Raw genomic sequence first — 14225 nt, 5'->3', positions numbered from 1 at the left:
ATGGTTAACTGTCGTCTGTGTGTGTGTGTGTGTATTTTTTTTCTTTTCTCAATATTTCTATTTTTATCGTTTATCATCATCGTATGCGAGTGAAAGAGGTGAAATGAACAAGTGAATTGAAAAAAGAAACGACTGAGAAAAAGCATGCTCAAAGTTAAAAAGCACAAATACGTTTGGTCGTTGAAAGTGAAAAAAAACAAATAACAAAACAAAAAAATATGTATATATAGAACAACAATCGATCGATCGAATGGAAAATCTTACCGTCAAGTTGAAAAGTATTTTTATTTTATTATTATTTCATTTTGATTTCAATGGCGAAGAGTAGATGAATTTTCAGAGTGAAAATTGTTGGAAGTGAAAAAAGATACATTTATGTATATAAGTGTACGTATGCATGTGTGTATAATATATGTGTGTATGTATGTGTGTATAGTGTATTTGTGTGATGAAGAATAAGAAAGAAAAGAAGTTTTATATGAAGAAAACGTTTAAACGTTCTATAACAGCAGTTGAGAATAGGAATATGAAAGCAGCGTACGCAAAGCAAAAGCAAAGCAAGCAGGCAGCCAGGCGTCCGGGCAAGCAGGCCAGTCAGCACGATCAACGTTGTAGCTTTATCAACGTTGCTTGAGCAAGCAAGCAGTAAGTAGTGTAGTGTAGTGTAGTGCAGTGCAGTGCAGTGCAGTGTAGTGCAGTGTAGTGCAGTGTGCAGCGAATGTGTATAGACGCGCTCGTATTGAAAACGCTTGCTCTACGTGAACACAGCGCTGCTGTCCGCTGTGCTCTGGCCTGATTACACCGACGTTCGTCACGGCGTCCGCGCGCAGTGGGCGCCGTAGAGCGCCGCACAGCGCCGGAGATGATTATTGCCGGCCGTTGACAATCAATCGATACGCCTTGATTGGTAGTCCAACAGGCCAATCCACGGCAACGCGACGCCACGGCCAACCCCGTGCACAACAATAATAATCATAATAACGCTCGCGATCTGATCAATAAAGTGTATTTGAAAAAAAAAGATGTCGACGACCAGTTAGTTTAGTTGATCAACTACGATTACCACCGAAAATTTACCATCTATTCTGAACAAGAAGAATCATTTTATTTTTCAAAATTTATTAAGAATTATCTGCATATTTTCCCCATACATACATATACATATATAATATTTTTTTATTGTTAATATACTTTCTTTTTTCCATTTTCATCTTAAACGTATTGTTTGCTTGTGGCCTTTTGTCGTATGTCAGTCAGTGTGTTGAGAAAATCAAATATAGCAGCGGCCTGAATATATTTCAACAGAAAGAAGAGAGAATACGTTCGCTTGTTCTTTGGTTTTTGTTTGATAAATCGGCCTAGCCGTGAGGCAAGTGTTTTCGCTTGGCTAGTTTTGCCTCCTTCTCTCTTCTACACCACAGACAATGATAATAATAATAATAATAATAATAATAATAATAGTTGTTCCACTGACCCAATGTGGTAGTGGTATTGGTGGTGGTGGTGGTTATAGTTCTCCATTTTAAGAAGAGAACGAAACTGGGAATTTTCCATCTACAGTAAGTAAAAGGACACCAACAATCATCAGCCAATAGCTGATGTAGTTTTCATTACGACAAAGTGTATCTGCTCGATCAGTTGGTTAGTTTTGACAATTATTATATAATTTATTCACATTTCTCGTTCTTTATTCAAGTAAAATCAATTATTTTATTTTTTTGTAAATTTAAACCAAAACTTGTCTCCAAAAAGTAATAACATTTGTTTATCTATAATAATTTTATTACACATGTAAATAAATGATCATTTCAAAAACTTGAAATGTAGAAAAAATAATCAGGACACTGATTTGTCCTGTGAAATCTTGTTCCATCGACGAAATTCTGGTTCTCAAATAAGCAATATTCGATTGATGGCAGCCAATTCCACTCGCTGCTGACTATCGACCAAAAACCCTTAATAGTCATCAAAGTATTATAACATGCAACAAATGTGCTTTCAAAATTGTTCACGTTCAATATAAGACAAAAAAAGAATTTCATGAAATTATTCGAAATGAAAATTTCCATGTTTACCAAAATAATAAGCAAATTTTCAAAGTGACGTTCCATTTGAAAATGTCGTCAATTATCAAACGCTTCTTGACAATTTTCTATTATAATTGTGAAAATCAAATTTTAAAGCTCGGTTTCAGTTCGAAAAACATAAATATGACAATTTTTGAATATATTGCTTTGTTGCTGCTATCAATGACAGCTAATCAATGCACAACTCGATGGTCATCAACAAGTTTAACTCTTTTTTTTCAACTTTGCCATATTATTATTTTTTGCCATTTATTTAAATATTTATATGACCATGTTTGACTGTCCAATATTGAAATCCATCACATCACAATATGCTTATTATTGAAAAATTTTTTTACTTTTTGAAATTTCAACACTGACAACTATGAAACAAACTTAACTGAACTGAACTGGTTGTTTTTGCTAACACGACAACAAGCTTGATATTGATTGAATTATTTTCCAATGAAGTTACATTTTTAGATTAAACTTTTTCTTCTTCGTTAATTTTAAATAACGAAATCTTTGGAGTTTAATAAAACTTTCCATTGAAATAAATGAGATACTATTTACATGAAAAAAAAATTATCATCGACATATTTTGTTTTATCATTTCCCAGGTAATTTTTCAAAAAAATATTTACCATGAAATTCTGCACAAAACAAACTCTTTTTTTCCAACGAAATCACTCGTGCCATACTCGTGTGATAAATATACATGCTAACAATCTCGTTTGTTCACCATTGCTGATTATCTTCTTAATATATTATTTTTTTCAGTATATAATTAATTCAACGTTCAACAATGATTCATATAATATATGTTTTTCAAATTGATCAAGCATCAATTTGTTCAAGCATATTCATTAAAATATAAGCGAAACATGTAAATATTTTCTAATTGTATCACCATGAAATCTTGACAAAAAAACATCACTTTTTGCTATGTGAACCTGTGCTTGATTTCATTTCGAATTGCGGCATATTTTACGTCTTTTGTCAATTTTGAACATAAAATCAAATTCTTCCACAAGACAATTTGGAATAGTCATATAAATTTAAAATACTTCACTGATCAAAACCAAATTACAAAAATCAAACAATCAAAAGTAAGTGAAGATTGCATTTTCATCTATGAAACGTTCTGCTTTCATAATCATAATAGTTTAAAATCAAAATCAATCAATGGAAATTTACATAACAAAAATAGTAAAATTATAAGCTTTCGACATTTTTACAAGTTCAATCAATTTTGAATTTAATATTCTTGTTGGTCAACAACAAAATTTTTGCATTTAACGTGAAACAACAATTGTAACAATTTCACTAACATAACGCAATAATTTATTTTTTCAGTGAAATAAACGTAATATTAACATAGAAAATTGTAATTAACAACTATATCTAAAAAATTACATACTAATTTATTTTTCGTGTAAGTATGATAAAGCTAAGCTTTTTTTCAAAAAATAGAGCTCTTCCACTAAAGCTTAATTTAGCTTAACTTATACAATAAGAATAGTAATTTTCGACGGTTAAGGTCAAATGCACATAGCAACACTGTACCGAATTGAAAAGTATGTGTTTTTTAAAAAAATCATCTTATAAATTTAAATTTAGTGAATTAAATATAATATATTAAATTATTTAAAAAAAGCATTTCATAACTTTTTTTTAATTTCAAATTTTATCGAATTAAAGAATGATCATTTTTATGAGTAAAATATTCATATGTTTCGTTTCACACGTAGAATTAAATTTAATTCATATGTTATTTTTAATTTTTATTTTAAATATTTAATATTTTTACAAATTACTTTTATTACTTTTTGTGCTTAAATTAAATGTGTCACTTCCTTTACAAATTTGACAATCAAGTACATATTTTGCCTTCGTTTCTGTTCTTGCTGTAGTTGGGTAAATTTTCTCCATTCGTCTTTAGTGGTGGTATTTATTTGCATGAATTTTTGCGCTGCCGGGTCAGGTATTGTCTACTTTTGTTATTTTATAGAAATATTCATTAATTTGTATCGAAAGTAGGTTTCATTTTGTTTAACAGGCGATGTATTATTTGCGTTGCTCAACATTTTATATCTTAGTATAGTTGAATTATTTATTGTCTTTCAAAAAGTATAGGATTTTAATACTTTGAAATTATCTGAATTATTCAAATGACAGTTCAGTATTAGGAATAACACTATTAGCTCTATATACATGTAGTTAGGCAGAAGATTGTCATCATTTTTCCATTGATATGTATTATAAGGATGTATTTATGTTTTTCGTGATTTAGAATTGTTTATTTTTCGATTGATTCAGAATTTGATTGTAGTTTTCATAAATCTGTAATGACGAGGCGATCAGAATGTAATAAAACAGGAAAAATTTTGTTTTTTTGAATAAAATATTTTTAGCTTTTATTCTGATTCATATTGTTTTATTTTCTGAAATTGCATTTTTCTTTTACTGTTGCAAATTCTATATATATATATATATGTATATGTGTGTTAGCCGGTTGAGTGCGTGTCCAGACAAACTTGCGGCGCATGCGCAGTTAGTCGTATTATGCGGATACACAGGCTCGCATTATTCTCACTTCGAGGTCATCTTCAGCATTCTTTCCTGGATTGCTACGTTTTAGTTCGATTGTTATGAACATTATGTTTTTTTTTTAGTTTTAGATGAAATTTCGTATTAAAGACGTTTCTATTTTTAAAAAGAATGTTCACGTCTTTTCCACCTGCGTATATATAGAAAATTGAACGACGTTTAGTTTTATATTTTACTTTCTTATCACATTATTGTGAAGTTTTATTTACCAAGGCAACAGTAATATTTTTCTGGTCGATGACACACTGCTACGTCACTTTGTGGCAAACTATCATGTGCATGTTTATTCTTATGTGCATTTATTTATTTCCGTTAATCTGTTTGATGGCCAATCAAGGCGTACGTTTATTTCGTTGCAGCTTACTAGCAGATGCTGCTAATTGGACGTTGTTGCACTTCCGACGAGTGCGCTTCTCTTTGACTATAACATTTGAAAATATTGTTTGTAGCTTTCAGTTGGCAAGTTCTTGTCATGTGGTGATTTTTTTTCTTTAAGGGTTGGTTGAACTGGTGAGTTGAAGAATAAAAAGGTAATAAGTCTGACGCCAGTTGACAATGAATCAAATGGCTGAAACTGAACCAACAACAGCCGCGAGACCAACTCAAATTAACGTTAACAAGCGTCGATTGTCCCATTCGAACAGTTTAGTGACAGATGAGCCGGCTCGCACTCGCACTTGCCAGTTTAATCTGCCAAATTCGGTTGAGCATGTGACTATGAACTATCCATCATCGATTGGCGTTCAGTCTCATTTGCACACATCTCAAAGGTGAATTATTGTCATTTTTTATTCAAATTAATATCCAGATGTTTAATTTTTAATTTTAACTATAAGTTGAAGTTGCGTTTATTGTTTTTTTTAGAGAATCAACTACTGCATACGTATTCCATCCACGAGTTGCTCCACTAGTTCGTCGCGCGCCTGCCGATCATGGTATTAGTCGATACCATTCGACGCCAAACCGTAATTTGCCAAGCGCTGGAATTTGCGATGGTCGTCCAACACATCACCTTATCCATCGTCATTTGCTGCTTCCGAATCGTGCTGTATGTATTGTGTTTTGTATTTTATTTTTATTTTTTGCTTTTTGCATCTAATTAATATGTATCTTTACAACTTTTAGCCAGTATATTTTCACATCAGATGGTTGGATTTATGTAAATGAATTATTAATTTGAAAGTTGTGTTGCAGTAATAGATTTTTAAAAAGAATTCCGAATAAGTATAGTTGCTGTTGTTGTTGTTGTTGTTGCAATGCACTGTGCAGTTGCGTGGGTTGAACAGTTTTTGAGCTGACTACGTAGGCGATAGCTGACGCAGCGAAACCAACTGTTTATTGTTGGAAGCCTTGACAACGTTTGAATGGAAGGGGTGCAGGTTCCCATTCTATGCAAAAATGTTAAATTGTTTTCTTTTTTGTATATTTTCTTTCTTTTTATAGATATTGTATAAATTTTATGTGAAAATGTAACAAATATAAATTGAAAAGTATTGATATTTTATTTTCTGCTTTCAATTTTCATGCCAACTGATGGTGATTCATAATGCAATAAATAGATAGATCTGTTTCACTTTTCCATATGTGCATTTCTGAGCGTCGAATGTAAACGTGTTCACTGTTTCATATTATTATTCTTTTTTTTTGAGTTATTGTTGAATAGCTGACAAGTGTTGCTTGAATTTTGTTTCTTTTTATTTTTCATCGATATATTTGTGCTGTGGCATTGTAATCATTTTTAAGACAGTTTTTCTGCACACTAAAGTAGATCAAATGCATAATATATAATAGTTTGCTTATTTGAAAAATATTTTAGCATTCGCATGTTGGTGCTCAAACAAGCCAACCGCCAGTTAATTCAATTTTTCCTTCCCTGTGCTGTTTGACCGGCGGAAATACTCCTTGCCAATTGCACCATTTATCTCACACTCATACGCACACCAGCTTTGAGGAGGCGGTCAACGCCCGTGCCGGTGCAGCGTGGACAGTTTTTGACGGTTTGACGTTTGGCGGGATGTCGCCTCATCGGCCGAACATGTTCGCCTCGGCTAACGCTAGCCTGCTGTTGTCTCGGCCCAATGTGAACGTCGTCTCAGTGAATGTGCAGAATACGGTTAATCGAACCGTGCCTTTGGGCGAACAATCATTCCATCAAATGGTATTGCTGTTGTTGTTGTTGTTGTTTGAATTTTTAAAATTCCATTTTAAATTCCATTTCAAGGCGTATCTGAATGACAGTGTTGGTGGACAAAGCGATAGTTCGAATTTATCCGGTACTCGGTCCCCATCACCGGATTTGAACCCGGACAATATTTCTTTTGTGGAATTCAATTCGTACGTGGACGGGTCGGATCGGCGCTTTCAATGGTTGCAAGAAGAAGCGCAGAATTTTCTGCGTTTCATGGAATCATCATTGCACATGCGAAACTCTGGTTTGACACGGGATGGTATGCAAATCATCAATATATGCATATACTTTAATTTTTTTTATTTATTGTATATTTTTGAGAAATTGATCGAATTCCGTGCTATCGCTTCGGGACGAAAAGTAAAGAAGTGAATGAAAATCAGCTTTCGTGCGTGATTTGTTTGAGCAATTTCGAAATCCGTCAGTTGCTGCGTGAATTGCCTTGCAGTCATTGCTACCATAGTAAATGTGTGGACAAATGGCTCCGAGTAAGCAGTATATATATATATATACAGCGGGGGAGGGGGAAGGAGAAAACATTGGTTTTCTTCTTTCTTTGTTTTTTGAATTGCTTGCAATTAATTTTTAATGTTGTTTAAGAGTAATCGTACTTGTCCAATTTGCCGTCGAGTTGCGAAAGACGACCAGCCGCATCCATCGACAAGCAAAGCTTACGGCTATTGAAATTATTCAAACTTTCTCTTTCCACACAAGATCACAAAAGCGAAACATCTGAAGCAGCAGCAGCGGATATTTTGAAATTACCATCTCTGTCCACCGTCCATTTTTTGCATGTGCAGAAGATTTCAGTGCACATCATAATAATAGATCATTCATTGTCTGTCTCTTCTTTTTCGTATTTATTTTTTGCACACTTTCGGTTTGCCTTGAAGTTTTTTTTCTTCTTTTTTTTATTGGAAAACAGTCTTTTCCAAATCTAGTTACTGCTACAGCGCACCTGGTGTGACGATTTCTTTAATCTTCCTACATCTAATATTATTTATTTTTATGAATTTTGAAAAATGCCGAATGTGAATATTCATAGAAAAATGAAAATTTTTTTTGTGAAAATGATCACTGGCAAAGTTGATATTTTTTTTCTTATACCTTGTATTATGCACACAGACATATAATATATATATATATATATGTGTATGTATGAATCTTATATTGTATATTTTTCTTCTATTTTTATATATTCTGTTTTGTTCTGTTATTTTTTTTCGATTGCTTGTGACGTTGAGCAAAAACGATGAAAAATGTTCTATTTTTGATGAAATGAAATGAAATGGTGATTGCATCATTTCTTTTATTCCATCATGTTCATGATTTTCTCGTGTGAATTCGACAGAGCCAGAGTGAGAGATGCGATTGAAGCGGCAACTACGTTTCTCTCTTTCTCTCTCTTCATCTTTGTCAAGCTTGTTTCGGTGATGAGATTATGCAAATCTCCGCTTGGGATAGAAATTTTGTTGTTCTTCTTTTACACACTGTGCGATGCTCATTTGCAAATCTTGTTCCCAACCATTTGCAGCACATGTGCTTTTTCCACTTCCCCTCTCCCCCCAAGCCGGCAGAACATTTTCATTCTTCATTGACGTCGTTGAAAATTATGTGTTTTGTTTTTTTGTCACAAGCAAAGAAATAGTAAAAAACAAATTTGGGATTTTTGGAACCAACGAGACAACAAACAATATTTATACGTGAATATATTAATTGTATTCGCAACGAACCGAATTTTGTTGGTGTGAACAACAAATTTTCACCTTGCAAAAGTGGTGAAAATGCCTTTTCCAAGCCAATGTTGCAATCTCTGTTAACTGTCAAGCGTGAAATTTGACGACGAGCAAACAAAATTCTTCGCGCATTTATTATTTATTTGTTCTCAAATTGCCCGGATAATTGGACTGAAAAATGTTCATTTTCATTTGGAAATTTATTATAGAATTCATAATTAATAATAATGTAAACAATGAAAGAAGGGTAAAAAAACAAAACAGATTCGAAAGCTGTTGTTGTGTTTATTATTATATAGGTGTCAAGAATATTTTTATTGTTATTTTCTTGTTATCTGCACGTGACGATGAACTTTAACTTGATCAATATTTGTTATGAAAATTTTATCGAAACAATAAATTAACTACTCGCATCAATCTATCATACTGATGATGATAATGAATATCAATTTTCGAAGCAGAAAATTTTTTATCCTCTTTTCGCAACTCTTCTCCAACGCACCCCTCCCCCCAAGAAAATTGAGAAAATTTTCTGAAGAAAAAACCAAATGTTAATTAATTAATTATTTACTTTTATTTCTGAACTCAACGTTTTGAAATTATGCGCCATATATCATGCGTAGCAACGGAAACTTTGACAAACAATCAGTGAAACACAACCGAACATCGTGTCATAAAAATTTAAACCTAATTATCAATAAAACACAAATTTCATTTCTTAAATAAAAAAAACTAAATTTAGAAAATTTACGATGTTTTTATGATGCTTTTCTGAATTTTACATCATTTTTCAAACACGGAGTATTTTTTTCATTTGTAAACTTTTCCTCGTTTGATGAATCCATTTCGTGGTACATTTTTATAAAGATCAATTGATTGGAAATTTCAATACTATCAATACGTGTAGATTTGAAAAATTTAATACAGCCCAATTGTAAAAATTGACAAATCTATTTTCCAATTGATTTTTGACTTTTTCGATCAATTCGACAACGATCACTGTGAAATGAGAGAATTGAGAAAAAAATAAAATAGCTCAGCTTTTTGTTTTGTAAAAATTTCACAAATACATTTCGTCAAAATTGGAATTTCATTCAATATGCAAATTTGAGAGTGAATTGAAATGGGTACTGTAATATACGTTGGCCAAATGTGATTTTCATAATCGTTTTTTTTTCTCACTTTACTAATGTATTGATCCAATTGATGAATTTGTTGATTTTTCAGAACCATTTTCTCAACTAGTCCCATATTGACGTACAGTACGTTGGACACGTTGTCCCTTAGGCAAATATTACTGTAAGCAATTACATTTCGCGGTTATTCATTTGGGCATTTTGTTCGTATGCCGTTCGCGTTCCTGTTCTCCGCTCTTTTGGCTTTCTGTTGAATTATCATGCATCAGGGGACGACAGTGTCAAGTGTTGTTTTAAAATTGTGAAAAAAATTGTTGACTTTTCTTTTGGCTTCAATCATCTCCTCACAAGTGATGGACGAGGATCCCACTTTGGCCTGCCGTACTGAGCAGTGGATCAGCTCTTTGGAAAATGATCAGCTTTCGGAAGTTGAAGCTTCAACTAGTACTGAGTCGCCAATTCAGAAAGGGAATCAACATTCTCCAGTGACAGAGTTGGCTCAGCACTTGGCCGAGCACAGGTTCATATATTTGGAAAATATCGTTTTATTTAAATATTCATTTTCATAAACTACAGCCTGAAATTGACTCCACAGAAGAGTTTGTTATCGATGGACACTGCGGCATATTCGCCATTTCCATCGACTAGTCAAAGTATTGATTTCTTGTTGATATGGATATTTTTTTCTGTTCATCTTACTTGTTCACTTTTCTTCACAGATTTGATTACAGAAACTGCACTGAAGAATTCGAATGATAATTTTCAACTTGTTCTGGATTCCAATGAAAAGTGAGTTGATTTTTACATTATCAATCATTTTCAATATCTATAAAAAGTAATCTCTTCAACATTACACTATTTCTTGGTTTCAACGTTTCAAAAATATAATATATATATATATATTAGTGTAAACATATTGACCTATGGTGAATTGGTTTTCTTTTCTCTTCACAATCTGTTAGAAAAGATTTTCACATTCTTATGAAAGAAACATTTGACCTTGACTGATCTGGATCTGTTCAATTGATGATAAATTGAAACATTTGTCAGTGTGGTTTATAACAAGCGGTAAGTCTGTTTCACTGAAAGTAGAATAAAAAGTAAGCAGTTGTCGACGTTGCAAATCCATATCCATATCTCCGTCAATTTATTTATATCAATATCGTTAATTGTGTGTTGATTTTCATATCCCCCCCTCCCACTATCAGTTTCCAGTATACTTTTTCGAACATTTCCACTTCACTGGCCTCTGGTCCACATTTTTTATTTGCAATTTATTCTAATGGCAAAAATTATTTTCAACATTTGGTCGGTCGGTTTGGTTTGGTTGATGTTTATTGCTCTGCCAACTCTAAAAATCAGATAACATATAATATAATATATATTGAACGGAACTTGACCTGCTTGCTTGTTCTCTGTGACAACAACTCACCCCAGTCAATCTGTCCGGCCCCTGGTACTTGTTTTCTTAGCTTACCTGGAAAAAATACTTTCAAAAACCAGACAGACTGTCTGGCTTTTTGTCTGCGTCGGCTTTTTCATAAAAAAATAAAAATACAAATTCCATTATGAGCTGAAAATACGTATCAAAGAACCTTTCTCACACTTATGTGCACAGCTTACCACTGTGCTATAATCAAAGCAGGTGTTAACGTGGCATGGCCTCTTGAACTTGTCTTCTATTTTGCTTTTGCAATTTTTTTTCTCCCATTGTTTCACAAGTGTGATTCGACTGTTGAAATGCAAACTGTGATCAGCATCTGTTGCAAAAATGCACTTCTGCTTCTTCGGCTTATTATTTTATTGCACCTGTTCAACAGCGGTTTACTTTTTTTTTTTTGAGAAAATTTTCAACCTCTCAACCTTGTAAATCCAATAATAAAATCATAAATCATTTCCACTTTTCCCTCATTTCAAGTCATCAGTCGATTTTATTAGAACAATAAATAAATGTACACAACGTATATATGTATGTATATATAAATTTCGCTTCGAGGGATTAACAAATGTCTTACTAGTCAATGATTGATGATTGTTCTGTTTTGTTCAATATTGATTAACATACTTTTCCATTCACTTTATCGATCATGTAAAATTTTCCATTCAACAACAGAAAACTGTTTTCTAGCTTATTATTATTATTAGTGTTCAACAAACTCAAATATTGGTTAATTGTAAATTTTTATGTTCATTTCAAAGCATTTCAATGATCTGAAAATTTAATATTTCTCAACAGTCCATTGTGTAAAAATGAGAATGGGAATTATAAAATTTCCACAACTGCGACCTGGGTTTATTACGATGGTTGTTTTTTATTTCTTGTTAATAATAAGCTTTTTCCAATTCTAATTCAAAAATAACAATATTCCCAGTGGGAGGATGTGGTTGACTTGATTGCAGGATGTTGTGTTTGTCAGTGCTAGCTGCTGTTCTGTTGTGGTTGTGGTTTCACGAACAAGCAATATTCTTTTCATCAGAGAAATTGTTCTCGTCTAACCTTGACTTCACCACTAGATGTGTATCCTAATTTTTTCTCTTTTCACCTCAACTAACTCAAACTGGTGGTGGGGTTAATTTGAAATTTTGAAAACTAGGTGAAGCAAGTCTTTTTATTGTTTGTCGTATCTAGTGAATTTTTTCCACTCATCTCCACGTGTGAGGTCATGTGAGATGTTTTTTCCTAAGGGATGGGTAAAAGATGGGAAATATCCATATATACGACATTGTAAATATGAAAACATTACGAACAATAATTCATCGGACACCAAGCAATTATCGACGCTAAAACGGCTTGGCATTTCGATCGCAAAATTTATTCGGCGTCCATTTGCAAAAGCGTCATTTGGCTAATGACGTGGAAATTGGAGTTTGAATTTGGCGCCGAGATGCGGTTCCAATCCATTCAGCCTGAGCTTCAGTTTATTCAGCTTTTCCAAAAGATATCGATCCGCCTTGGTCAGAAGCTGCTATTTTCTGGGGTTCAATTTTCAACTGACACCGACGCCTGGTGTAAAATTGATCGATATTGGTCAATACACACACACACATATATGTGTGTGTGTGTTGGTGGCGCCGGCCAGGGTCGGACGGCTTTCAATTTCCTCCATTTTATGCTTGCACGCAATTTTTCCTTTTTCCTCTTCGCTCACCGATGGCGATCGACGTTCACCTCAGACACGTGAGGACACACGTCGCATGACAACAACAAGCCCCGAGCAGCTGTTGTCATTAGCAGGTCTGCCGGGACAGAACCGCTCTCAGGCGGTGCTTGATGATCAGCAGATGTTGCTTAGATGTTGGGATTGCGCGTGTCGCAAAGAGCTGACGCTCGAGTTGTAACGCCAGGTGGGTTCCCACTCGTGTCGCGATGTGCATCGTAACGCACCTCCGGTTGTGCAACCCCGCCGGACCTTGTGGCATTGCTTCAAATCACTCAGCAGCCTACCACATGACATTTGCCATTTTAATTGTGCCTGCTGTCGTTGGAAATGTACAATCCAAAATGAATGAATTAATGAATGAGAATACCTTTACCCGTTTTTTTTCTTATTTTAATTTCCACTAGTGGCAGTATATATTTCGATTTGTTGGATGATTGTATTGTTGAATGATGATTTTGTAGATTGCATTCGCAGTCGAAATTGCCGCCGCCCCTGCCGCCGATCAAGACCGTACCACGTTGTGTTGTGCTGCCGGAAATGAGTGTGAAAAAGCCGAGCGGTGCTGAATCTTCCGCCGGCAGCTTGTCTTGCCTGGATGGTGACGACCTGCGCAGTCCAAGTAAGTAGAATAGAACTTTTCTGTGGTTTTCATATCCTACTTTTTGGCCTTCTTTCCCACATCCCCGGATGCTGTTGAACAAGAAGTTAGCTGTCTCACCTGCTGAGAGCGGCTTCGTATATCAAAAAGCACCCTAATTTACCACATTACCCACACACGCACACACACACTTATAGCAATAACCCAATTCTATCATCCACTCAATTGTTCCTCGACTTCACTGGACAATTGTCAATGTATCGAAATGGGCTGAGAAGTTCACTTGACCGTAATTTAGTCATGCTGAGGTCCTGTTTCATAATTCGCCGATTATTTAATCCTTTTTTTCTGTTTGATTTATACTTTGACCTGTTATTCAATCGAACTGGCATGCACACATGCACATGCATGTATACACAGATTCGTATACATTTGGACGTCTGCATCCATACATATCTACATATATAGGTCACAATTTTTGGACCTGTTTTGTGAAAAAGTATAAAAGATGAATTTCCCAAGACAATATACAATGAACATGACCCTTTCGTGAATGTGATGTTTTCCATATGTTGATTAGCATGGGCGGGAGGGAGTAGGATGGATATTTTATCCAAAAATTCCACTATACTAGCTGACAAAATAACTTTCATTGGTCAATGGTGCGCTCACGTAATCGCGAGCTTATTCTGATTTTCCCGTCCGTTTGCACGTTGCACATGTACGATTG

The 14225-nt window shown here is 34.1% G+C and overlaps 4 protein-coding genes across 4 annotated transcripts; all 4 read left to right on the top strand.

Annotated features, from left to right (window-relative positions):
* The first annotated feature begins 448 nt into the window (after window positions 1–448).
* On the top strand, window positions 449–969 carry Tsp_11866 (conserved hypothetical protein). The gene is made up of 2 exons (XM_003372926.1): window positions 449–625; window positions 769–969. The coding sequence occupies exons 1-2, from the start codon at window positions 449–451 to the stop codon at window positions 967–969; spliced, it is 378 nt and encodes a 125-aa protein (XP_003372974.1).
* A 4271-nt stretch (window positions 970–5240) lies between these two features.
* On the top strand, window positions 5241–7548 carry Tsp_11865 (RING finger protein 44). Its single transcript, XM_003372925.1, has 7 exons — window positions 5241–5446; window positions 5541–5724; window positions 6493–6834; window positions 6898–7123; window positions 7186–7352; window positions 7380–7406; window positions 7465–7548. Exons 1-7 carry the CDS (start codon window positions 5241–5243, stop codon window positions 7546–7548), a joined length of 1236 nt encoding a protein of 411 aa, XP_003372973.1.
* A 2541-nt stretch (window positions 7549–10089) lies between these two features.
* On the top strand, window positions 10090–11102 carry Tsp_11864 (hypothetical protein). The gene is made up of 3 exons (XM_003372924.1): window positions 10090–10256; window positions 10313–10525; window positions 10952–11102. Exons 1-3 carry the CDS (start codon window positions 10090–10092, stop codon window positions 11100–11102), a joined length of 531 nt encoding a protein of 176 aa, XP_003372972.1.
* Window positions 11103–12585: 1483 nt separating this feature from the next.
* Tsp_11863 (conserved hypothetical protein) lies at window positions 12586–13075 on the top strand. Its single transcript, XM_003372923.1, is given in 2 exon segments — window positions 12586–12653; window positions 12664–13075. The coding sequence occupies 2 exon segments, from the start codon at window positions 12586–12588 to the stop codon at window positions 13073–13075; spliced, it is 480 nt and encodes a 159-aa protein (XP_003372971.1).
* The last annotated feature ends 1150 nt before the right edge of the window (window positions 13076–14225 follow it).

This window comes from Trichinella spiralis (genome assembly GCF_000181795.1).
Source record: "Trichinella spiralis strain ISS 195 chromosome Unknown Scfld7, whole genome shotgun sequence".
In the NCBI taxonomy this organism is placed as follows: Eukaryota; Metazoa; Nematoda; class Enoplea; order Trichinellida; family Trichinellidae; genus Trichinella; species Trichinella spiralis.
The sequence above is the reverse complement of the archived record's forward strand: the minus strand, read 5'-3'. Positions and strand labels throughout refer to the sequence as shown.